Source organism: Coptis chinensis, chromosome 1, assembly GCF_015680905.1.
Source record: "Coptis chinensis isolate HL-2020 chromosome 1, ASM1568090v1, whole genome shotgun sequence".
NCBI classification, from domain to species: domain Eukaryota; kingdom Viridiplantae; phylum Streptophyta; class Magnoliopsida; order Ranunculales; family Ranunculaceae; genus Coptis; species Coptis chinensis.
In genome coordinates, this window is record NC_141456.1 from 13511241 (window position 1) to 13535039 (window position 23799).

The following is a 23799-nucleotide window of genomic DNA, read 5'->3' on the forward strand; positions in this document are numbered from 1 at the left end:
TTTGTTAAATGGGAGATTGAGTCTATCAATTGAAAACCCATGATAAAAAAAAAAAAAGCAACGGATCCGTGACAAGTGTGACGTAACAAAATTGGCCTCACTCCTTAAAACAAATACAAGATATAGTTTGACATCTTCGAAGGATTCAACATTACACATTTGCTAAATTGTCCCAAGTTTATCACATGGATATGGATCAATACCACCTTTACAGCTTTACTCGCTAACGTCGCTCCACACTCCATAGGGTATTGTGATTCAAACCAAAACTTCGCATGATGAATCCTTATAAAGCTATGTGAGAACTTATGTGTGTCAGATACCCTCTGTGAGTGCAAAAACACGACCTGCTAGATTTGGAGGCAGTGCAGAAACAGCTGCCCGGATTTCCTGATGACCAAAAATAAATGCAAGTTCAGAATAATTATATAGGACATGCTATTGGAAGATAAATTGGATACCGACAACAATAATGTATAATGGTTCTTAATGCACATAAGGTCTACTTGGCTTTACTCCAAGAAAGTGAATAAATAAATATCCAATAAATGAGATAATATATCACTGGAAAACATACATCAGCTTCGTAGCGAGCAGAAAAATGGATTAGAAGTATTGCTTTGTTACATAACCTATCTGCATGACCGACTATCTGCACAGGAATTCCCACTAATCAGAACAAATTGATTTTGAGTTTTGAATTTTGTAAGAATGATACAGAATATATTAAAATCAAAAGCTGTACAAACGACAATTTGTTTCATGAGTTTTTTCAGACGGTTTACCTCAGATAGATGGGTGTGACCATAATCCCTTGCATGTTCCACTGTCTTTGCGTTGTCAACAAACGTACTCTGCACATGAACACAGAGAAAGAAGAAACATCAAAAGAATGTTTGCTGATCCCAATTCCGACAATAATAGCTGTGTCACAATTCGCAAGTAAGTACATAATAAATAACACAATAACATTTTATGCAAGTTCAAAAACTTGAGGATTATATTACCCACGCATACTTATCACTGGAAACAAGGACCAGGTTTAATTATCTTATATTCCTGATTTTCCATGTTTTAAGTAGTGGAATTCTCAAAATGGCATATTAAGGCATTACTAAGTTTAAAATCTTCAAGCCAACCCATAATACATAGAGTGTCTCAGTCTGTATGTCTATCTGGATTTCTGTGTGTTCCTTTTTCTCCCTTCCAGCTCAATAAAACTAGGAGCATTTAACCTCGTTTGGGCTGTACAATCATCTTCTATCACCACTAATTTAATAAAATTGAACTGCTATTCAATACTATCTTCTTTAATTGATCTCTATTCAACTCTATCAGGATCAAGACATGTTTTACACATCTTACCATTTGAATGACTCAATCCATGTCATAGATATATGTTCTCTCAGCTTCGAGCCTTATCAGGACATCCTTTGGTCTTTGTTGTGACTTGCGAGCACCACACTTCACTGGCTATGTTTTACTTGTACGTCTAAATATAGTTTTTAAAATGTGCTCACTTCAGATTTTGTTTTACATGACTGACCTTGCCCATCTCATAATTCACATATCTAGCGTGCTCATTCTATGAATATGTTCATAATGATCCCACCTTAAAGCAAGAGAATTGCAGCAGGTTGGTTACACCCCTAAAAACATTGTGAAGCACTTACCATGGACCCAATAAGATCATGTACGAAAATCAAAATGAGCAATTTCCTGCACCATTCTTGATCCCAACGTGTCGATTACACTATCTGTAGATTTCTGACGGCATAAGCCTGTATCTTAGGTTCTCACATTTATCATTCCACACGGATTCCGTAAGGGGTTTTTTAAGATTGATTTTAGGAGGTGAGACTCTGACGTGTGGTCATCTTTATTTAATGTTCCATTTTCCCTGAGAAACCAACAAATTCCCAGAACCTGGCCAGTAACTGTGGATTCATGTTGAAGTCCACTGACGTTTATCATACATGAAGTCTCCAGAGGATGCACCACTCCAAATACATTTATCAATGTAAAGGAAAGTTGCAACTTGCAACTCTTATTGTATTGAACTTATGGGTTCACGTTTGCCATCAATAAGTAAAACACGGCACTCTACCTCAAACTAACCCATATCCACAACTGGTTATGTCAGGTTTAGATACTGTAGTAGGCCAAGTATGGTCCAGTATTGAACTGAAGCACAATCCTCTAAAAGCTAAACCGAAAAACTAAAGTGGAAAAAGTCCCAGTGCACACATTATTTGGGAACTAATGAGATGGACATAAGCGGCTCTATATGCCTAAGGATCTGAAATAAAAGACTATTGATTTGAGAAATCTACAACAATCACATTAAATTCATCAATTGAAAAGCATGAGCAACAAGAGGACGCTGCAAGAGAACTTAAGAGATGGAATACCTCTACTATGAGAATTTTTGCATTTAGAACATCTGCATTGTTTTATGTCAACTATAAAGTCGGACGTAGTGTCTCCAGTAAAAGCAATTTCCGGCACTGTTACCGTGTCCGTAATCTGCCAAAATGCACAATATCAGCAAAAACCACAAGCACTACAAAGGAAATAGGGTCAGAGATCAAGAAAGATCAAAGGACTTGAAGAAACCGATAAAAGAATAAACACAAACAACTAGATTTGATGCGAGTTAAAAATTGGCAAACAAAACTTTGTGTAGATAATTAGTTTAGCATATTCATGATTGTGCTGCTAAAACAGACCTCCACACCTGATAACTTCAAATTCTTGATCTCGTTCCCTGGAAAGCCAACATACTCCTGCTTAAGTTTCTGCTTCATAGAGTAAACAATATACCCCTGCCAAAAATGTGTTTAAGACTTTAAGGAACAAGACAAGAGTAAGACTAAATGAATGCACACAATGACAAACTTATGATCCTTAAAATGGTATGCTTAACAATGAAATTGGATAGTAAAAGTACCAGACTACCAGGAGTCCATGACCATTCAAAAGCGCCATAATGTACAAGTGCAAACGAAACAACTTCACTAAAAAGATTAAGTACAAGAAACTTCAACAAGCTAGAAGCAGAGAAAGCGTCACGATACCAAAACTGGAATTAGGTCCTAAAGTAGTATCTATATTAGTGTCCTGCCACCGTCCTGGTGATGCTTGGCAAAACACGACGCCACTATGTTCTAAATCACCTAAGGCTACACTAAACTAACTGCGAAAAATCAAATAAAAACGTTTCCATTATCTCTCTATTGGTTCCTCACATTCCACTGTTTAGAAATACTTCAACACTCTACTCCACTTCTCTTTCACATTACACATCTTACAAAACCTTTTCCCTATGAACTAACAAATAATATAAGTGCATTTCATTACCTGGCTTGGAATAGTATGATAAGTCCTAAATGCTCTTACTTTAATTCCCTTCCTCAACTCGAATTCTTCTCCTACACACAAACCAAACTTATAACTTCAAACTCAAATTACCAAATCCCACAAACAAAATTACAAAACTTACCGATATCAAGACCAATAAGTTTGACTTTCAATTCTGACTGATCCATTGACCTATGAACTTGAAGCAACTTCTCCACATTCTCTTTAATACAAACAGGTACAATAACAGTAGGTGGTTCCATTTTATACAGCCCTCTTGTAGCTACATACATTGGAAGCCCACCCTGAAATTATCAAAAAAAAAAAAAAAAAAAAACAGAAGGAGCCCAAGTTAGTAAATATATGCTAAGAAAAACTAAAGTGTGCTAAGGGAGTGAAGTGGGGAACTTACAATATGATCCATGTGAGCATGAGTAATAAAGAGAAAATCTTGAGAGATTGCCCGTTGTGGACATCTGCCTATATCGAATGCTAATTTGAGTGTGGGGAATATTACACATGTTTCTTGCCCTCCTATTGATAGTCCTTCTATTGGGTATCCTTCAATTTCTAGGACTTTCTTGTTCTTTGATGATGATGATGATGAGTTTGTGGGTTTTTCCATTGGTTTTTTTTTTTTTTTTTTGGGTTTTAGAGAGGAAGAGGAGAGTTGGTAGTTTGGTAGTACTCGGTTATAGTTGAAAAAATGGTCCCATATCCATTTTTTCAACGTTGGGGCCTTGCCTTTTCTCAAGTTTTAACAGCGGGTGATTCGTTGACAGTGTTTTATGTCTTGTACTCTTGTGAAACAAAACTATAATTTACGCAACATATGAGTGGATCATGTTTAGAACAGCGATTGAAATTGAAACAGAAGTACTGAACTGAACTTGTTGAATTTGGATATTGATGTTGGGATCAAGATGTTCCGGCACCAATTTGTGCCGTGGTTAAAACATTGTCAAGTACCACAATTGAACGATATCATGATCTTGAAGTTTGATTGTTTGTTTGGTTCCTGTTTCTTTGTTTGTCTGTAACAGTGTTGTTGTACAAGAGCCTTGAAAGGTAACACTGCTAACAATCTAACAAAAATTAGGATCCATTTGCGTTGTTAGGACTTGGGAGGAGAACTTGTCTCTGGGCAGCACCGTTACAGACAGAAAATGCGTCGTATGTATCACTCTGCATGAAGTTGGAGCAACTCTCTAATACCTTCACAAACCTGCAAAAGCTCAACAATTAGTGATAGCAATTAGCAAATGAAGATCAGGGGGGTAATTCTTAATTCTTTCCAAATGGTATACCATGAATATCTGCCTATACATTTTTCTTTTTCCAATTTGAAAGACCCTTGTGTTCACAAGTTTCTTCTGAAAAAATTGAATGGAAAACACACTTGTCACATGCCCGCAGGGAGGGATGCAACAGCATCATCCATGGGGTCAACAATTGAAACCGTTCCTAGTATCAAGGGGCTTTTACATCCCTCAAATTTACAAATAGTATTCCAAACTTTCAAGTATAATTTTCTAATATTCACTACATAAACAAATTTGAAACTACTGGTCCTCTCTTTCTCGAGTACATAACGAAGAAATGTACAATAAGTTCTACTAAGCAGGGAAAAGAAAATTAAATATTGTTGTAATCCTATTAAGTGCTCTGCTCTCCTAATTAGAGGGTGCAGTGGGGCACTATATCAAAGTTGAGCTACTTCTTTCTGCCCATAAGCTATGCAAACAAAGGTGCAAGTTCTATTTAGGCGCTGCAGTGTGAGCCTAGGGGATAGTATCGTCAAAAGGCTTAAGGTGAATATATAGCCTAGGCAATGGACGTAGGACAGTGTAGTCCATAAGAAGACAAATACAAAGTAATGAAATATAGTATTATAGTTACCAAAAAGATGCTTACCAACTTGATTTGGGCTTTAATAGATGCAATTAACTTTGTATACTCCTCTATTTCCCTGCATAATAGCAACAGAAGTAAAATATGTCAATTAAAGCTCCATCAGGTTTAAAGATATATGTCTAAGGGACTCAAATGCAATATAGAACAACAAATGAGTAACCAGGCAAAAATATCATGTGGGACGAAAGGATGCCTAAGGTGCATTATTGTTGGGGAAAACGATACCAATCGATCTCCACCCCACTAAGATAGCTTATACTTGGACAATCTACTACTCCAATATGAAATCTAATTTTTCACTACAACCTACAACCAACAACCAACAACCACAATCTTAATCTATGGATATAACTATCACAAACAAGCAATACAAAAATGTACCATGGTTCGGCCAATGATGCCTACTACCACAAGAGCTAATCATTTTATAAGTATGGGAAGGAAGATTATAATCACTCCTCTCAAGTCTTTCCACCTTACTAGATCACTCCTCTCTCCTCACAAGTTTTTCTCTTTGCAAGAGTTTTCTTTCAATTTTGATTGTTCTCAAAATTGGGTTTCTATTCAAAATTTGGTTTTCCAAAACCTAACTTCTGTTTTTATAATAATCTGAAATTTCGACGCATCTGTGAAATTTCGCGTTACTGTGGAGAAAATCAAAACCCGACTTATTTAGGCATGAGCGCGGGCGCTCTCTCAGATAGGCAAATCTGAGCGCGCGTGCGCCTTCTTATTTTCCCAACTTAAAAAGTCCAGTAACTTTGTTTCGTGAGAGGCTGAAAAAAAAAAACTATCTTCTTTTTCACGGCAAGAGCCAGGGGACGTGCCTTGGGCAAAGCCAATCTGAGTGCATGCGCGCTCAGACTTGTTCACACGAACAGTACCAGTTTCTCTCCTCTTCCTCATCCTCATGTGAGGGATAACTCCAACAATTATATGTAATGATTGCCTCTCTGTCCAAAATTTTCAAAATCTTTTGAAGCTAATAATTGCAGTCACATTAGTTTCTGAGGAGTGGTAACAGTAATATATACAATACCATATAACGATACAAGAGGTTTAAATCTGTCCTTTTATAATCTTGTGGAGAAGTAGGCAAGATGAAATTGAATATACACGACATGATTATCACTGCAATCTCTATTTTCATACGCTCAAATGCTCAATAAATGTAAGCTGAATTAATTAATCAATATAATTGCTTACGTGTTTAGGCTTGCTTCTTTCACCAAGATGAAGTTGATAGCTTCAGACCAAGTGAACTCCACATGAAATCCAAGACCAACATCCACAAATATATGCCGTGTATCCGGCCTGTAGAGATGCAAAAGAATATAAATGAGTAACTACAGAATACAAGCAATCAACAGCATAACATGTCAGTAGATGCAAACATACACATCAGCTTCCAAGTACACTTCAGAACCAAGATTGACCAATGAACGGAGGCTACTGACACCATTCTTCTCCAGATTCTCTATATTCTTTCTTAGGTCTGAACTATAAAACATAGTCAAAGAAATAACAAACACCAAAAAAAAAAAAAAAAAATAATTTGCCCATCCTATAAAGAAACAAAAGGATACTAAATTTTTTGGTGTTCAAAGACCTTGTCCCTGCAAAACATGAGATTCAGTTATTTATATTAATTTTTTTATATATAGACTCAGAGAAGTATAAATACCGTTCCCCAACAGCTCGTACGAGATCAGGCTTTAAGCGGCGGTCAACAAAGTCCTCATATCTTTGCACTTTTTCTTGCCGTCCAAAAATATCCATCTTGCCGTCGAAAATGAGGACGTACCTGTTTTTGAGGTTTTGAGAGGACTGAGAAGAAGAAGATAAATTTTGGTCAACGTTGATGAAAAAGTCAAAATCGATATATCGTGACTTATTAAACCGATATATTCCGACACGATAAAAGAGGTTCCCGATGAGACAACTCGTTTTTTTTTTTTATTAGATCTCGAACCTAAAAACGCTATTAATTTTTTTGTTTCCGACACATAAACGAGTCGGTTCGCTCTTTATTTGCTTGAGGTATGTTTTATATGATTCTTCTGCCACTTATATTACGTGAATTTTGGTTGCATGTTTTGACTAAGTCAAATATAGATATGAAATTTCAGATTAGAATTCATTTTGTGATTATTAGACGGATATAAACAAGAAATCTATAGTTATGAACTTGATCGGCCACTTTTGTGAACCGCAATTACGTTTCGTGATAAAAATTAGTATCAAGTATTAACCACAATAGTGTTAGCTGCTTCAGCTAATATGACGCAAACATAAGGGGAAGAAAGTAGTAGTAGTGAAATAAGTGTGCTCCTATGAAGCGAAGTAGTGCTAGACTTGGGTAATTAAGTTGTTTGATGCCAAAATTGTGTGAAGAAGACATAGTGCTCTCAAGTGTGAACGTTATCTGCATTGTCAATCTCTGGTTGACAAGTGCGATAGGTTATTAATTTCTTATGGTACGAGGAACTTGATTTTATTTGTTTATATATAAGTAAGTTGGGGTATATACTCTAACTTACCACTTTATTATCTCCCTCTCGCAGTCACTTACTACTTGTCTTTTACAAGTTTTCCCGGTGGAGTCAGAAGTATCCAAACAAACAGCTATGACCCATAGAGGTGTCAGTTTCTCGGTAGTTGAGGATGAAACCATATGTAAAGCGTGGTTGGCAACTGGAAAAGATCCTGTTATTGTGTCAAATCAAGTTAATCAAACATATTGGGAACGTGTTCTGGAAGTTTTCAATCAGTTGATGGGAGGTGTAACTAAAAGAACAAGTACCTCCGTGCAGACTCGATGGTGTCGAATCCATCAAAGCGTTAGCAAATTTTGTGGGTTTCTAACTCAGTTAGAGACGAATGATAAAAAGGGTCTCACTGAATTAGAGCAGGTAAGCACACATTTTTTTCGGTTTGCGCATAACATTGTTTGATGTGATAATCGTTACCTAATTCTCGTCCTTTTTTCTCCCAAGATAAATGAGGCAAAACGTGTGTACCACTCTGTTGAAGGCCAACCATTCAAGTTTGAGAGTTGTTGGAATATTCTAAAAGGAACTCCAAAGTGGGAGGAGCTTTGGTCGACTAAACTGAATACCAAGAAGGCCAAACCAACTTTGGACGTTGATGTTAGTGCAACTGGATTGGTACCATCTTCTAATCCTGCAACCCCATCATCGACACCATCAACACCTAGCACAGTTCCTTTTGATTCAGATGTTGATCCGATCTCTTTAGACGATCCCAGTAAAGAACGACCTATAAGAAGGAAGGTGGAGAATGAGAGGAGAATTGACGAGTGTGGCCACCACATGGCCAAGGTTGATGAAGCTAACTTGGTTTTGAAGGACTTTTTAACTGCTTTTGATGCACGCTTGAAGAAAAGTGAGGAGATTGCCCTTAGAGAATTGCACTTGAAAGAGCAAAAAATGCTAGAACGTAAAATTGAGAGAGAACAAAGAGTTATGGATACGGATCTCAATGGCATGCCTCCTATGCAACGTGATTATTACATAGCACGTCAGAGAGAGATATTGGCTAGGTGGACTACAACTGGACAAGTTGGGGGGTCAAATGAGGGGCATAGTGTGTTACAAGGTGAAGAAAATAGTGGGGGTCAAAGTGAGGGAGGTCTTGGTGTAATTCTTAGATCTACTTAGACTGCTTTCTCTGTCGCTGATAAAAGAAAATGTATCTATGTTTAATTTATGTTTGATGTAATCGGAATTTTAGGATATGTTTTAATGAAAACAAAAATGCTATGTTATTAACTTATTATTCAAAATGATTTTTTTTTTTTTTTTATTATTATTATTATTATTATTTTTTTGTAGAAATATATAAGTCGAGATAGTGAAAGGAAATCATTAGAAAGGTGCAGTCCCACTTCGATTGCTAGCAGCTCTTAGTTAAGGATTGAAGGTTTGTTAGGTTGCCTACAGGTTTTCCTTACCAGATCCATCTTTGTCCTAGCATTTTGCTGTATCCTGACCTTGCTTTTGAGAGTGAGACATCATCGCTGAGTTTGTTTATTTTTCTTCTTTCCGGGGGGGTTTATTTCTCCTCTTAGTTTCTCTTGTTTTGTGGTGTACCTCCTCATTTGTCCTTGTTAAAAAAGAGAATGAATGCAAGTGGTTTCTGATAGAAAACATGAGGACAAAAGGTGGCTTTGTGACACGTATCAGGTCTTCGCTTTTGTCTGGTTTTTTGATACAGTAGCATTCATGTGTTAGTGATGACTAACTGGTCTTGCTTGGTTATAATAAATACCAAATGATGGTATTAAGTATAAATATCTGTTGCGGTCCTAAGTGCTTGTACTTTTTTTTGCAGTAAGAAATTATGATATTGAAGCTGCAGATGTGGTATTTGTTTGCGCTTTTCCTTGGTTTTTTCCCTTTTTTTGTTGTGGAATTTCTCTTTAAATTTTTCATTCAGACAAAGCTTTTGTATCTCATCATCGCAGATTGTCTTTCTGAAGCCTCCTTTTAGTTTCCATTCACATTAAGTGGCCTTGAGGTTTATTTGATTTGAAGCAGCTTTGATCTGTTGCAGGTTTCATTTGGTTTGTGTGTGAAGCCGTTTTCTAGTTAAGAAATATTTGTAGCTAAATTTCATATGGCTACACGACGCCATGTCCAATATAGCCCTCTTTCTGGAAAGGAAGAGAGGGACTACAATGGAAGTGAAGATGACCCCCGCTTTGCTTACACTCCAAAGTCCTTCGATAGGGTCCCGTGGAAATCCATTGCTCTTGCTCTCTTTCTGCTTTTTCTTGGATCATCTCTACTTTTTCTCTCTTTCTTTATCTTCACAGGCCACATGGGAGGTGATCGATCACAGGTTTATGGCCTCCTGGGTCTTGGAATTCTCGCCTTTCTTCCAGGTATAGCAAACACAATCTATCAATTATTTTATATCTATCTTTTTGGTATTAGCAATTCTAAATTTGGAGTTTGATGTTATATTGCTTGATTCCCTTAATGCATGCATCTTTGCATCTTCTTATTCTCATCTGTTCTTTCCATATGTTCTTGGAAGTTGCAATAGTACCTCTGGTCTTTTCCTTTCAATGAGGAAGAAAGGCTTGATCATACTTGAAACTTTCTGTATGAAGATCAGTTCATGCAACTGGCCACTTGGAACAGACACAAAAAAGTTTTCTGTGCTCAATACTCCAACTTGTCATTTTCTCATATGACTTTTACCATAGATCTTGGCCCCTCAATTGAAATATCATCTTGCTTGATCTCTTTGGTTATGTCAACCTTCAGATCTTCTTTGATTTAAAGGCTTTATTGTGCTAATGGTCTTTTTTAATGTTTCTGTGCCTTTACTTAGTGGTTGGAAATCAATTATGTAGAGGTTTTATTTCTGTATTATAACTTTTTCTAAAGATAAGTATAATGCTAAACACAAATTTCCCAAAGTTTTTCTTTAATATTATGAGCAGAAAATTCAGTAAATGGCGTATATTTGGCATTTTAAGAATCCATTTTGGTTGGACAGTTCTAATGATGGTAGCCTGGTTAGGTGTTCTTTACAACTTCCTATCAAAGAAGCACCTTATACAATTTGTCATGTTTCTGTATTTAAACTTTCTTTGCATGATTGTTAGCTTATTACTTTGTTTGTTTCCAGGTTTTTATGAAACCCGTATTGCTTACTATGCATGGAGGGGTGCCCAAGGATACCGATTTGCATCGATTCCTCGCTATTAGGTGTGGTTTCTCAAAACAATCGGATTGTCACGTTTGTGTGAATTATGTTGTAATCGTGTTACTCGAAACTGGATCCGTCATTTTACTGACAAAATAGTTCATGAATGTGTTATTGTCATTCCATAATAATAACTGTGTAATAATAGCTCTTATAAATTTACATAAATACTGACACTGTTAGTTTTGGCTGTGGAGGACCTTATGAAGGCACTGGCAGCTTAAAAAATCGTGTTACTTGGATGGTTGTATAGACCTGCTACTGGTTGGCGTTGTCTGAATGATATAATAATTTTCTGTGTGCCAAGCCTATTGGACGGCGCTTCAATGTCTCACATTCCTTTCATTCATAATATTTTGACTTTGAGGTACTTCCGTACAAGGTTACACTATGTAAGTAGTATTGGATGGGTGACATCAATAATGCTTATCACCAATCATTACTCCAAAGAAACGAAATCTTGAGCCAAATCTGGGTACTAAAACTATGCAAATGTATAATGACATGAATTTTTTCCCAATACGACTTGATCAAATCCTTGAAAAAAACCAAAACATTTTCTTGGTTTTCATCGACAGCCTCAGTGCCTTACTCTTTTCCAACTTTAATTTTTCATCATATTTTCGGTTTACATGTCTACATCAAATCTTGGCAATCTAGTGGGCATCTGAAATGAAGAAAATTTAACGATCCTAAACAAAACCACGGAAATATAAATTGGTTGAAAACGATATAAAATGTGTGGTGACTCATTAATGTGTCAAACTAGCATATATAACAAAAGAGGCATGGGAATTACCGAAGCCAAAAAAGAAAAAAAAAAAATAGCACTGCCCTATAAATAATAACTCATTCCTCTCCTTCCAAAACTAAATTTTAATTAATTTCTCTCTCCTCCGTAAGTGTAAGTCTTCTTATTTATTTCTATATATCTCCATGAATTGTTCAAATAGATTTTTTGATATGTTTGTGTGTATCAGGAAATGGATGGGTCGATTGGTAGAGGAGGAGGTGGTAATAGTAATGAAACATTTTTAGCGAATTATAAACTTGGGAAGACACTTGGTATTGGCTCATTTGGTAAGGTTAAAATTGCTGAACATGCTTTGACTGGGCATAAAGTTGCTATCAAAATTCTTAATCGTCGTAAGATTAAGAATATGGATATGGAAGAAAAAGGTGTGTCCCATCCCGGCCCCAATTTATTAATTGCTAATTTTATTATTATTTATTAGTAACTATTTATTATTTGGCAGTGAGACGAGAAATCAAAATATTGAGATTGTTTATGCATCCTCATATTATACGTCTTTATGAGGTTATAGAGACACATACAGATATATATGTTGTTATGGAGTATGTTAAATCTGGAGAACTTTTTGATTACATTGTTGAGAAGGGTAGGCTACAAGAGGATGAAGCCCGTAACTTTTTTCAACAGGTGACTCACTTGTAATGAATTATTAACAATTATATTAGAAGTAGGAAGTTTTTTTTTTTTTTTTTTTTTTTTTTTAAAAGCTTAATCTGCCAAACAGATTATATCTGGTGTGGAGTACTGCCATAGGAACATGGTGGTTCATCGGGACCTTAAACCAGAAAATCTTCTTTTGGGTTCAAAATCCAATGTGAAAATTGCTGATTTTGGGTTGAGCAATATCATGCGGGATGGGCATTTTCTGAAGACAAGTTGTGGAAGCCCAAATTATGCTGCCCCTGAGGTGAGGAAGAAATCTCGTTGAATCCTAATGGGTGCATAATGTTTGGAGACTACAAAATTAGATACTACTTATATTTACGCTAAAGGTGAAGTTCAAGGTTGTTAAGTTTAACCTTTGGTACAGGTTATTTCGGGAAAGCTGTATGCTGGGCCTGAGGTTGATGTTTGGAGTTGCGGTGTTATCTTGTACGCTCTTCTCTGTGGCACACTTCCTTTTGATGATGAAAATATTCCAAACCTGTTCAAGAAAATAAAGGTACTTATTATTATTGAGAGTAACTAGCACGCACAGATAATATAGTGAGAGGATGTAGTTTATCATCTGTTATGTCCACCCAGTGTCTCACTTACTTCGTTTTTTTTTCTTCAAAAACCAGTATGTCAAATGTCTACAACTACCAAATCACTGTAACTTGATCTGGACATTTTCCTATCTTCTTATCGAAATTGGTTGGATAGATTAGTTAGATATTATTGTCGAAAGTTTAATTCTTTTATTATAGTCGCTGTTCTTACATGATCTTGTCCTCCAGGGTGGAATATACACTCTTCCGAGCCATTTATCACCTGGAGCAAGAGATCTAATTCCTAGGATGCTTATAGTTGATCCCATGAAGCGAATGACTATCCCAGAGATTCGTCAGCACCCTTGGTTCCAAGCCCATCTTCCCCGTTATTTAGCTGTGCCTCCACCGGATACAATGCAACAGGCGAAAAAGGTATGCTTTCATTGCTTTGCGCTAGCACTTGCTCTTTATGGACGGATGTGCTAATATTTTCATTATGAAAGTACCTAGTCTTATGGATGGTGACTTTTAAGCGTATCTAATATTGAACATGACTCTTGTTTTTTAGTTAACCGATTTTGAAAACTTTTTTTTTTACAGATTGATGAGGACATTCTTCAGGAAGTGATAAGGATGGGATTTGACAGGAACCAGTTGATTGAATCTCTTCGCAATAGAGTACAAAATGAGGTATTCTGAATCCATAAGTTATTGACTGCTAATTTTACTTTCTTGTGTTACTATTGTTTATTTATTTGTATTTGAAGTTTTTAAAGTTACTATGATTGCTAACTTATTAAGATTTGACTCAGGCAACTGTTGCATATTATTTGCTGTTTGACAATCGGTTTCGTTCCACCAGCGGCTATCTAGGGGCAGAGTTTCAGGAATCAGCGGTGCGTATCTCCATCAAGAGTTTATTTATTTATATTTATTTAAGATAATATTTCCCATGTGAAACCACTCTCGTTTCGGGGACCTGAGAGTGTAGATAGGAATGCTCGAAGATACCATGAATGCTAAATCACATGATTAGGAATTGTATGTAAAGTGTGATAATCTATACTCTAGACACTACAAAAATACAAAGTGAGTTTAGGTCATCAACACTCTGGTCAAAATACTCGCTGCCCAAGATACTCTGTGGTATCAGTTTTATCATGCGACTTACTTACTTATTGGTGACACCGTGATACCTGGCGTTGATTTGCGCTGTTCAATTGGCAAGCTATCTTCAGTATGTGTATCTTAGACACAGGCACAGTCGCGTGCACACACACACACACACTCTGAAGTGCATGTACAAACTCAGAATTGGGAGCATGGTTAACTTTCTCACTGGCATCATGTCCTAGGCATGTGGCACGACTAATCTGTATATAAACCACAAAGTGGTTTTCCTTTTATCAGGACCCTTGGTTTTGTCCTTCCACATGTACACACTGTGATCCATCTTTTTTGGGACCTCTTATATGGACACTTAAGTTTCTTTTTCTTTCTTTCCTTATCGTCGTCATTATTGTCATCAAAAGTGTTATTTATATTATTGTTGCATATGTTGTTTTATTACACTTTGGTTTCCCAACACTTTTTATATTATATTCTGTGACTGTACTTAAACAGGATAGCAGTTTCAGTCGTATGCATCCAAGTGAACCTGCAGCTTCAGCCATGGGGCATCGCTTTGTGGGGTATATGGATTATCAGGGAATCGGCTTGAGACCTCACTTCCCGGTTGAGCGGAAATGGGCTCTTGGACTTCAGGTTAATTTTTATGTTATATTTCTTATCCTTGCATGAAAAACATATACTGTTTCTTGGATCTGTTTCGTCGATATAACGGAGTAGGTGCGGAATTCTGAATTCTTTGCTCAGTGAAATCTACGCTACCACCGCTGTCATTGAAATATTGTAACGCAATAACACAAAGCACCAGATGATACTTGCAGATGTATTTCACTGGAGAAAAATCTGGACTTATTACTGATCCAAGTAATCATGTTGGTCTTGAACTTGAGTTAAAATAATAAGTTTTGAACATGTTATCCATGCCACATCACTCACTAGTTAGCGTCTTCCACTCTATCATTTTTATTTTGATGTTTGATATATTTGATAGTCTCGAGCCAATCCTCGTGAGATACTGACAGAAGTTCTCAGAGCTTTCCAAGAGCTGAATGTGGCTTGGAAAAAAGTTGGTCACTACAACATGAAGTGCAGGTGGTCTCCTGGATTTTCTGGCAGTACTGGGGGAATGGTTAACAGTCTACTACAAAATAGCCACTATTTTGGGGATGATTCTGCTATTGTTGAGAACGGCGGGGTTGGCATGAAGGCACAATATGTGGTCAAGTTTGAAATGCAGGTATGCCTCTCCTACATCACTCCAGGCACTGTTGTATTGAATTACTGGAATTTGTAGTTATGGGAGCTAAGATTGTTATATTGTGTATTGCAACTGTCATTTATTTGTAGCCTACAGTAACACAAGTTGCCTCAGTCAGTCAACCCACCCTTCAGTTTGCTCTATAATCTCTCTGTCGCCCCTTAAGTTGTAGCCTACAGTAACACAAGTGTATTGTTTCTCCACGAATAGTTGAGACTTGAGAGTATAAAAATATTGAATTCTCAAAACTCTTAGTAAGACACCTTAAAGTTTTCGAATAGGCATTTTGAGTGTGGAAGGGCTAGAGAGCTTAGAATTTAGATACCTCTTTAAAGAGCAAACTCTAACAAGTCGAGGTTTCATTTGTAGTTTGTTGCTTTGTTTTGCAATATACACATATACTAGTTATAATGAGATACGAGGAAAACAGGATACATGATTTATTATTATTACTAGTATTTTCCCGTGCCGTACGGCACAGATACGAGCACCTTCTGCGCCCCCGACGCGCATCTGCCCCCCCCCATTTTTTTTTAAATGAGTCCATACTCATGTTTCCATAGCCCAACAATCCATACAAGTTTAGCCCAAAAACAGTCCAGAGCTTTTTTGTGTGAGGTGGGTGAGGTGAGAAAAACTTTTAAACTCACCCCAAAAAAACTTATTAACTCACCCCAGAAAAACATTTTAGTGGCTATGGTTAGGGGATGGCACAACCACGTATCACCTTATGAGGTGGAATTTGTCAACCCACTCCACCCTTCTTTGTTATATAGATTATTATTAAAATAAATAAGAAAAAATGGATTATTTCTCGATTTGTGTGTCATCCTTGTGCAGGGGCCATGCTAATTTTTTCCGTATCATTCCAATTTTAACGGATGTCACTGAAGGCCTGAAGGGACAGGATACGTCATATGTTACATATCATTTTGCTCAAATTGACATGTGTTATGTTAGGCAAGATACTTGCAACTAATTATAACTACTAAAATATAATACACAAAATAGTATAACATTTTATATCACTTGTAACACCAGCATTGGCTGATTGGTGAATGGTTTTATGGAAGTGGTCTGTAGTGGACAGTACACCCGCTTTAGTGGATGATTAGATCTTCCAGTTTGATTTATATGACAAAAGATGCCTCATAGGTTAAGCTAAGAGATCTCCCAGGTTACTCCACATAATTTCCTGTTTGGTTCTTATTGTACTGCCATCAGCTTCCTATTTTGTTGTGGATATAGTTAAAATCTTTCCTTTTAAGGTTCCCTGAAACTGAAGACTGATGAGACTATTGTTGGCAATCATCTGTTTGATGGTGATTCTGATTAAGAACTTTTTACTGATATGCGTCTCTTGTATGAATGCAGCTATACAAGACTCGTGAGGAGAAGTATCTACTTGATCTACAAAGAATCACCGGACCACAGTTTCTCTTCCTGGATCTTTGCGCTGCTTTCCTTGCTCAGCTTCGTGTTCTCTGAACTGAGGAGCATGAGTGAAATTCTGCCCAAGTAGTTTTATGCATGCTTGTGTGCTTGTTTTGTATATGTGAATCCGTAAAGCTTCATTCCACTGCACCCTAAATTTTAAATTATGGGTTATTTGGCTGGTTGTGAGTTTGGTTCACTTTCAGCATCCGACTCTAGTGGAGCTTTTGGCTTTAATTGCCGGCCTATAGCTGTCAGCCACTTGTGTAACTTCAGCGAAAAAAACACTTATGTAACTTTGGAAAATGGTAGTAGGAATTGAACTCATCCGGAAATTTTAATACCTTTGTGGCGCTGAACTTCTCCCCGTAACTCTTTCATGATTTGCTGATCAAAAACATCTACTATCTATATACTAAAGCAGAGACGTTTAAAGGAGGATTTTCTCTCTCCTATGTGGTACTCTAATATGAGATATGAGAGTTAGTATTTTTTCTATTATATGTGGCACTCTAATATGAAAGATAGTATTTTCTAATAGCCTACAATTCCACATACATGGAACCTCTTTGGAGAGTTTGAGTGTATTTTCAATTTTTATATATTTGATCAAATAAAAAAAATATATTAAAAACAATAGGTGATTTGTAGAAGCTAACTTCAAATAATATTTAACGGAAAATCGGAAACTGGATGCAAATGCAAGCATTAAACTAATCTTAAAAAGTAATTAATAAAAAATTGGAATATGGATAGAACTGCATTAAACTAATCTCAAAGAATAATTAACGAAAAATTAAAACTTTGATGCAAATATATCAAACTAACATAAAAAAATAATTGTCGAAAAATCAAAAACTGGATGCAAATGCATTGAGCTAACCCTCAAAGATTAAATTAAAGGAAAATCAGAAACTGGATGCAGCTGTATTGAACTAACTTCAAATAAAAATTAATTATAAATTGGAAACATAATGCAAATGCGTGGAACTAATCTTAAAAAGTAATTAACGAGAAATCGAAAACCGCATGCAACTGCACTGAACTAATCTCAAAAAATAAACTTGATGCAAAACCTCAAGAAATAATTAAAAGGTCCAACGATATGGCCACACCGTTTGGGATTTGAACTTTGAAAAAATATAAAGTTCTGTTTTTTGGCCTCTTGACCGGTGTGGGCACATCGTTTGGACTAAGTTCCAAACGGTGTGGCCAAGTCGTTTGGGACTTAGTCCAAACGATTTGGCCATATCGTTGGAGACTTAGTCCAAACGGTGTGACCATATTGTTGGGTTTACACAATAAACGATCTAGCCGGGTCGTTTAAGCTTGGGGTTTTCGAATTCAATTTTTTAAAACCAATGGCACACTTGTAATTTGTTTTTTTTAGATTTTTTAAGACCAATGACACACTTATAATAATTGTTTTTTTTTTGAGTCTGCCCAACACAATATGGAGTACATAATAATAGGACTCTTAATATACATCAGGAGTTCAGGACTATAACTGATATACAAACAAGACTATTGCTAAATGCTAATCAAAGTGAACTGAACGAAAAACATAACTTGAATTGTCCAAGTTAATCTTTATCACCTGTTTGTTGTGCATTCATTGTGGTTACATGCAAGGTTACGTTATATATTACCATTTTTTGATAGATTGCATTTTGCAGCTGCCTTACAGTGGGCGTCATAAACCGTATGTATTTCTAGGAAGGTTTGGGAAGTGGGCTTCCATGGGATGGAGGAGTGTTGAGCATCATTGCTAATGATCTAATATTACTTTCAGGGCCGACTATGAAGACAGGCCAACTAGGCGGCCGCCTAGGTCCCCAGTTTGTTAGTTAAATTTTGGGCCCCCAAGTATAATTTTATACCCACTAGACCACATGTAAAGGACTCAAGGTTGTTCAGTCCAGTCAAATTATATGCAGTCCAGTCCACTCAAACATTGGCCCACGTCCCATCGTATAAAAGCACTGTTCTAAAAATCGGTCTAGGCGGCCGCTTAGGAAGTCTCTAGGCGCTGCCTAACCGACTGCAAACTTATTGAACTAACCTCAAACAATAATTAACGGGAAATCGGAAACTAGATGAAAATGCAACTTTATCAAATAATAAATGAAAAATTGGAAACTTGATACAAATGCATTAAACTAATCTCACAGAATAATTAACGGAAAATCAGAAACTGGATGCAAATGCATTGAACCGACCTCAAATAATATAACAATTAACAACAAGAAATTGGAAATTGGATGCAAATGTATTAAACTAACCAAAAAGAATAATTAACGAGAAATAAGAAACTAGATGCAACTGCATTGAACTGATCTCAAAAAATAAATAACGGGAATTGGAAATTGGATGCAACTGCATTGAACTAACCTCAAAATATAAATAACGAAAAATCAGAAACTGAATGCAAATGCATTGAACTAACCTCAAAATATAGTTGGGTTGTATGTTGTGGGAATGTCTCGATAAGTATAGTTTTGCATTTAAAATGATATTTATCTTATCTCTTTCCGTATGATTGGAAACTCCTTGCTATTCAAGTAGCTTCAATATATATGAACTTCGCCTTATTAGGCAATCTCATAAAACTTCAATCAAACTTCTATTATTAAACAACAAAATGAAGTGGAAGGGTTTTATCAAAGCTGAGTTCTTTTTTTTTAATGGAGAGTAAGGTTTTCACGTTATAAGAAATTTGGTTGAGTGATCAATATAATATTAATATATAATAGTTATGCATATTTGCCAATATTTTTAAGAGTAATTAATATAACAACACCCGTTCGTAGATAATCTTTGAAGATTTCACATAGTGAGTCATGCATAATTTAAATAATAATTAATGAAAAATCAGGAACTGGATAATCTTTGATGATCCCATGCACATAGTAAATTAAGCATAATTTACTTTTATGTCATGTTTGCAAGGACACTACAAATGAATCACTAGACGTTAATATTATACACCTCATTGGATAATTATAAGGAAATCGAAAACTGGATTCAAATACATATATAACTGAGTTCAAAGAGTAATTAACGGGAAATCGGAAACTTTATGCAAATTGCATTATATTAAACTAACGACAGAGAGTAACTAACGGGAAATTAGAAATTGGATGCAAATCTTTTAAAAATATTTAATGGAAAATCTGAAATGATATGCAAATACATCAAAGAAACCTCAAATAATAATTAATGGGAAACCAGAAACTGGATGCAAATGCATTTAACTTAACTCAAAAAATAATTAACAGAAAATCAAAAACCGAATGCAACTGCATTGAACTAACCTCATAAAATAATTGGTGGGAAATCGGAAACTAAATGCAAATGCATTGAAATAACCTCAAAAAATAATTAACGGGAAATCAGAAACTGGATATAATTGTATCGAACTAACCTAAAAACATAAATAATAAAAAACTAGATGCAGATGTATTGCACTAACCTTAAAGAGTTATTAATGGAAAATCGGAAACTGAATCCAAATACAATAAACTAATCTCAAAGATTAATTAACGAAACATTAAAAAATGGATGAAACTGCACTGAACTAACCTAAATGAATAATTAACGGGAAATTATAAATTTGATGTAACTGCATTGAACTAACCTCAAAAAATAATTAACGGAAAATCGGAAACTTGATGCAAATGCATTGAACTAACCTCAAAGAACTATTAACATAAAATCAGAAATTGGATGTAACTAAATTGAACTAACCTCAAAGAATAATTAACGGAAAACCAACAATTGGATACAACTGCATTAAATTAAAATCAGAGATTAACTAACGGGAAATCCAACATTGGATGCAAATGTATTGAAATAACCTCAAAAAATAGTTAACTAGAAATCGGAAGTCGGATGTAACTACATCGCATTGACCTCAAAGCATAAATGTCAACTTTTTTAGCCTTCTCACATGAGTAATTATAAGTAATTAGGAACCTAAAACAAAAGTGAGTTTGTAAAAACAAACTCTTACATGTATGCAAACTGTATAGAAATTGTAAACTAACCTAGAAAAACAATTAACGAGAAATCAGAAACTGGATACAGATATATTGAAATAACATCAAAGAGTAATTAACGGGAGATTGGAACCTGGATACAAATGCAATGAACTAATCTCAAACACTAATTAACAAAACATCGAAAACTAGATGCAACTATACTGAATTAACATTTTAATGAATAACTAACGGGAAATTATAAAGTTGATGTAATTGCACTGAACTAACCTCAAATAATAATTAACAGAAAATCGGAAATTTGATTAAACTGCATTGAACTAACCTCAAAGAATAATTAATGAGAAATTAGAAACTGGATGCAACGTAATACATTAAACTAATCTCAAAGAATAATGAATGAAAAATCAGAAACTTGATGCAAATGCATTTAACTAATAACCCTAAAACATATTTGTATTATATGTAGGGGGAATAAATGTCTCGACAAATATAGTTTTGCATTTCAACTAGTATTTATTATAATTCTTTTACTGTGATTGGGAATGCCTTGCTATTCAAGTAGCTTCAATATTATCTTCGCCACATTGGGCATTCTCACAAAACTTCAATCAAACTTTTATTATTAAACCTAACAATAAAAAGAAGTTGATGAGTTTTATCAAGGTTTGATGCTTCCTTTTTATAGAGAGTGGTATAAGAAATTTAAATGAGTAATTAATATAATTTTCATATCTCATAGCTATGCATAGTTGCTAATATTTTTTAGAATAATTTAATATAACGACACCTATTCGTAGGATACGTTCATGTGATAAAAAATTTCAAGTGGGAGTAGTGTATTCTTTGAGGATATAAAAACAATCAATCTGTTTTAGTGATTTGTACACATTAGTACGTAAGCCGAACGGTGATGATTTACCGCTAAATTACCATAAATCTAATAAAACTATTATACACGCTAGATCGAGTTTAAGATAATTTCATTTGAAAATTACGGATTAATATTTTAAACCACAAAGTGAAGAAGTTATCTCAATTTGATCCTTTAGTTTCCAAATAATTATGCACCATAATCGCTACTCATTAACGTATTTTGGTTTATTTTCAATAAAAATATATTCTGATTCAAAAATTTGCCGCCGTAATTTTCAAATAGAATTTGTGTCAGACATTTTGTAAAGCCTTTTCAGCACACAAAATATTTAATAGATCCCAGGCGTATGCCCGGGTCCAAAATCTAGTTTGAACTACACTACGGTCAGGAGTCAGGACAGGCGTCATTTGAAGTATGGCTCGTCAGTCTTTACATTTTTTATACCAAATCAATGAATCTAAATTAAATTTTATTGTCTTTTGTTTTCATTCTTTATTATTATTATTATTATTATTATTATTATGCGTTTTTCTTATTTTGCTTACTTTGGGGCAGTGTTTGTGATTCCAAACGAAATCTTGAAATTCCGACCAGTATTTCGAGTTTTCAAAAAACTGGAATTTCGAATATAGAGTAGAAATATTGATTATTTTAAAATCAATTGAAATTCCAAATGATAGGGGTTGAAATTTAATGAATTTCGGTTTTTGAATTTGTCGGAATTTCGAGAATTCCAAAATCCCGAACTATACTTTGGGCTGCCTTAGACATGTTGGAATCATATAATGTGTTGTAATGGAAACAATCAGGTTGAGGTTCCACAAAATTAAGGCTAAGGCTAAGGCTGAGTCCAATGATTTGGAGTGCTAAAACACCAAACCACAATACAACAGTGGATAGGGTTAGCGGGATAGCGTGATTGGATCCAATGGTTTGTATTTTTTACCCCCAGTGGCATAGGCGTGTAGAGGAAAGTCCAAAAAAGTCGGCCCATCTAGCCACATGGCGGGTGGAAAAAAAAATTTGTTTTGTATCCGCCATTAGTAATTTTGTTTCAAACCCCTTCCCCATTTTACCATTTCTCCCAACTATATCTCCTTCTTTTGCTACTGAACCAAAATTCCAGCCACCACACAGTATGACATATAGATTAGATTTCTTCTGGTCGCCACTTGTACTGGCGTGTAGACCATACGTTATATCGTTAAAACTGGTAGTATAAATAGGTAAAGTTATACCGATAGCGTTGGTGGGTTAGTGTTTCGACGCACCATTGGATCACAATTCTTGTCATATTTAGTGTTTTGCCGCACTATTGGGCTTAGCATAAGTCCAATGGTTTGGTGCCCCATCTCATCAAACCACAATAGTATAGTGTATAGAGTTAGCGGGTTAGCGTTTCCAAATCCAATAGTTTTTTTCACAGCCGCTAGTACCAATGGCATATAGGAATTTTTTATTTTGGACTCTCCAACCACCATTCTCTTCTCATTTCTCAAAGGCATGTGGGAACAAAATTTAAAAATAAAAATAAAAAATAGCCGCCACACAGTGTGGTGTGTGGCTTAGATTTCTGTTAACCGCCACTCATACTGGTGTGTAGACTTGACACTATCTCGTTAAAACTGGCGCTATATATAGGAGTGTGTAGACTTGATGCTATCTCGTTAAAACTGACGTTATATATAGGTAAACTTATACCGATAGTATTGGCGAATTAGCGTTTTAGCGCACCATTGGATCAAAAATTTTGTGATATTTGGTGTTTGGCCACACCATTGGACTTAACCTAAGGAGTATTGAAAACATAGATGTTAGGCTAAGTCCAATGGTTTGGTGCGCCATCCCACCAAACCACAATAGTATAATGTATAGAGTTAGCGGGTTAGCGTTTCCAAAGCCAATGATTTTTTTCACAGCCACTAGTACCAATGGCGTATAGGATTTTTTTTTTGGACTCTCCAACCGCCATTCTCAAAGGCATGTGGGAAACAAAATTTTTTTAATTCTAACTGCCACACAATGTGGCATGTGGCATAGATTTCTTCTACCTGCTACTCATACTGGCGTGTAGACTTGATGCT

The 23799-nt window shown here is 35.7% G+C and overlaps 4 protein-coding genes and 1 pseudogene across 10 annotated transcripts; 2 read left to right on the plus strand and 3 right to left on the minus strand.

The window, feature by feature from the left end:
• Positions 1-83: 83 nt before the first annotated feature.
• LOC147522301 (nuclear ribonuclease Z-like) lies at positions 84-4124 on the minus strand. Its single transcript, XM_086592631.1, is given in 9 exon segments — positions 84-390; positions 578-652; positions 786-854; positions 2412-2453; positions 2455-2526; positions 2730-2825; positions 3361-3431; positions 3503-3665; positions 3773-4124. Coding segments are annotated over 9 exon segments (876 nt in total). The 5' UTR covers positions 3986-4124; the 3' UTR covers positions 84-315.
• A 116-nt stretch (positions 4125-4240) lies between these two features.
• Positions 4241-7091, minus strand: LOC147522302 (Prefoldin chaperone subunit family protein). Its single transcript, XM_086592637.1, has 6 exons — positions 6959-7091; positions 6861-6890; positions 6673-6774; positions 6481-6588; positions 5275-5329; positions 4241-4585 (listed from the first exon to the last, which is right to left on the minus strand). The coding sequence occupies exons 1-6, from the start codon at positions 7051-7053 to the stop codon at positions 4541-4543; spliced, it is 435 nt and encodes a 144-aa protein (XP_086448763.1). The 5' UTR covers positions 7054-7091; the 3' UTR covers positions 4241-4540.
• Positions 7092-7177: 86 nt separating this feature from the next.
• Positions 7178-11347, plus strand: LOC147522303 (transmembrane protein (DUF872)). 6 transcript variants are annotated; one of them, XM_086592614.1, is made up of 4 exons: positions 7204-7314; positions 9628-9659; positions 9850-10180; positions 10936-11347. In XM_086592614.1, exons 3-4 carry the CDS (start codon positions 9913-9915, stop codon positions 11013-11015), a joined length of 348 nt encoding a protein of 115 aa, XP_086448740.1. In that variant the 5' UTR covers positions 7204-7314; positions 9628-9659; positions 9850-9912; the 3' UTR covers positions 11016-11347. The 6 variants fall into 6 exon arrangements, with proteins under 6 accessions (XP_086448733.1, XP_086448721.1, XP_086448727.1 ...); XM_086592618.1 differs by having other exon boundaries at positions 7205-7314; positions 9761-10180; XM_086592607.1 differs by lacking the exon at positions 9628-9659 and having other exon boundaries at positions 7178-7314.
• A 93-nt stretch (positions 11348-11440) lies between these two features.
• Positions 11441-17183, plus strand: LOC147522304 (SNF1-related protein kinase catalytic subunit alpha KIN10-like). Of its 2 annotated transcripts, none has more exons than XM_086592588.1 (11): positions 11441-11917; positions 11994-12192; positions 12270-12454; positions 12552-12734; positions 12858-12989; positions 13267-13452; positions 13621-13710; positions 13833-13916; positions 14644-14784; positions 15140-15385; positions 16781-17183. In XM_086592588.1, exons 2-11 carry the CDS (start codon positions 11997-11999, stop codon positions 16892-16894), a joined length of 1557 nt encoding a protein of 518 aa, XP_086448714.1. In that variant the 5' UTR covers positions 11441-11917; positions 11994-11996; the 3' UTR covers positions 16895-17183. The 2 variants fall into 2 exon arrangements, with proteins under 2 accessions (XP_086448714.1, XP_086448716.1); XM_086592590.1 differs by having other exon boundaries at positions 11441-11911.
• On the minus strand, positions 16203-16311 carry LOC147522305 (U6 spliceosomal RNA; annotated as a pseudogene).
• Positions 17184-23799: the final 6616 nt, after the last annotated feature.

Bases quoted from the DNA above. Each gene is read 5' to 3' on its own strand.
- LOC147522302 (XM_086592637.1), bottom strand. From the start codon at position 7,053: ATGGATATTTTTGGACGGCAAGAAAAAGTGCAAAGATATGAGGACTTT. The intron at 6,775-6,860 runs GTATCCTTTTGT...TATGTTTTATAG, and splicing joins TTTGAACACCAAAAAATTTA to TTCAGACCTAAGAAAGAATA. The intron at 6,589-6,672 runs GTATGTTTGCAT...GCATCTCTACAG, and splicing joins GTGTACTTGGAAGCTGATGT to GCCGGATACACGGCATATAT.
- LOC147522303 (XM_086592595.1), top strand. From the start codon at position 7,902: ATGACCCATAGAGGTGTCAGTTTCTCGGTAGTTGAGGATGAAACCATA. The intron at 8,187-8,270 runs GTAAGCACACAT...TTTTCTCCCAAG, and splicing joins GTCTCACTGAATTAGAGCAG to ATAAATGAGGCAAAACGTGT.
- LOC147522304 (XM_086592588.1), top strand. From the start codon at position 11,997: ATGGATGGGTCGATTGGTAGAGGAGGAGGTGGTAATAGTAATGAAACA. The intron at 12,455-12,551 runs GTGACTCACTTG...TCTGCCAAACAG, and splicing joins CCCGTAACTTTTTTCAACAG to ATTATATCTGGTGTGGAGTA. The intron at 13,917-14,643 runs GTGCGTATCTCC...GTACTTAAACAG, and splicing joins CAGAGTTTCAGGAATCAGCG to GATAGCAGTTTCAGTCGTAT.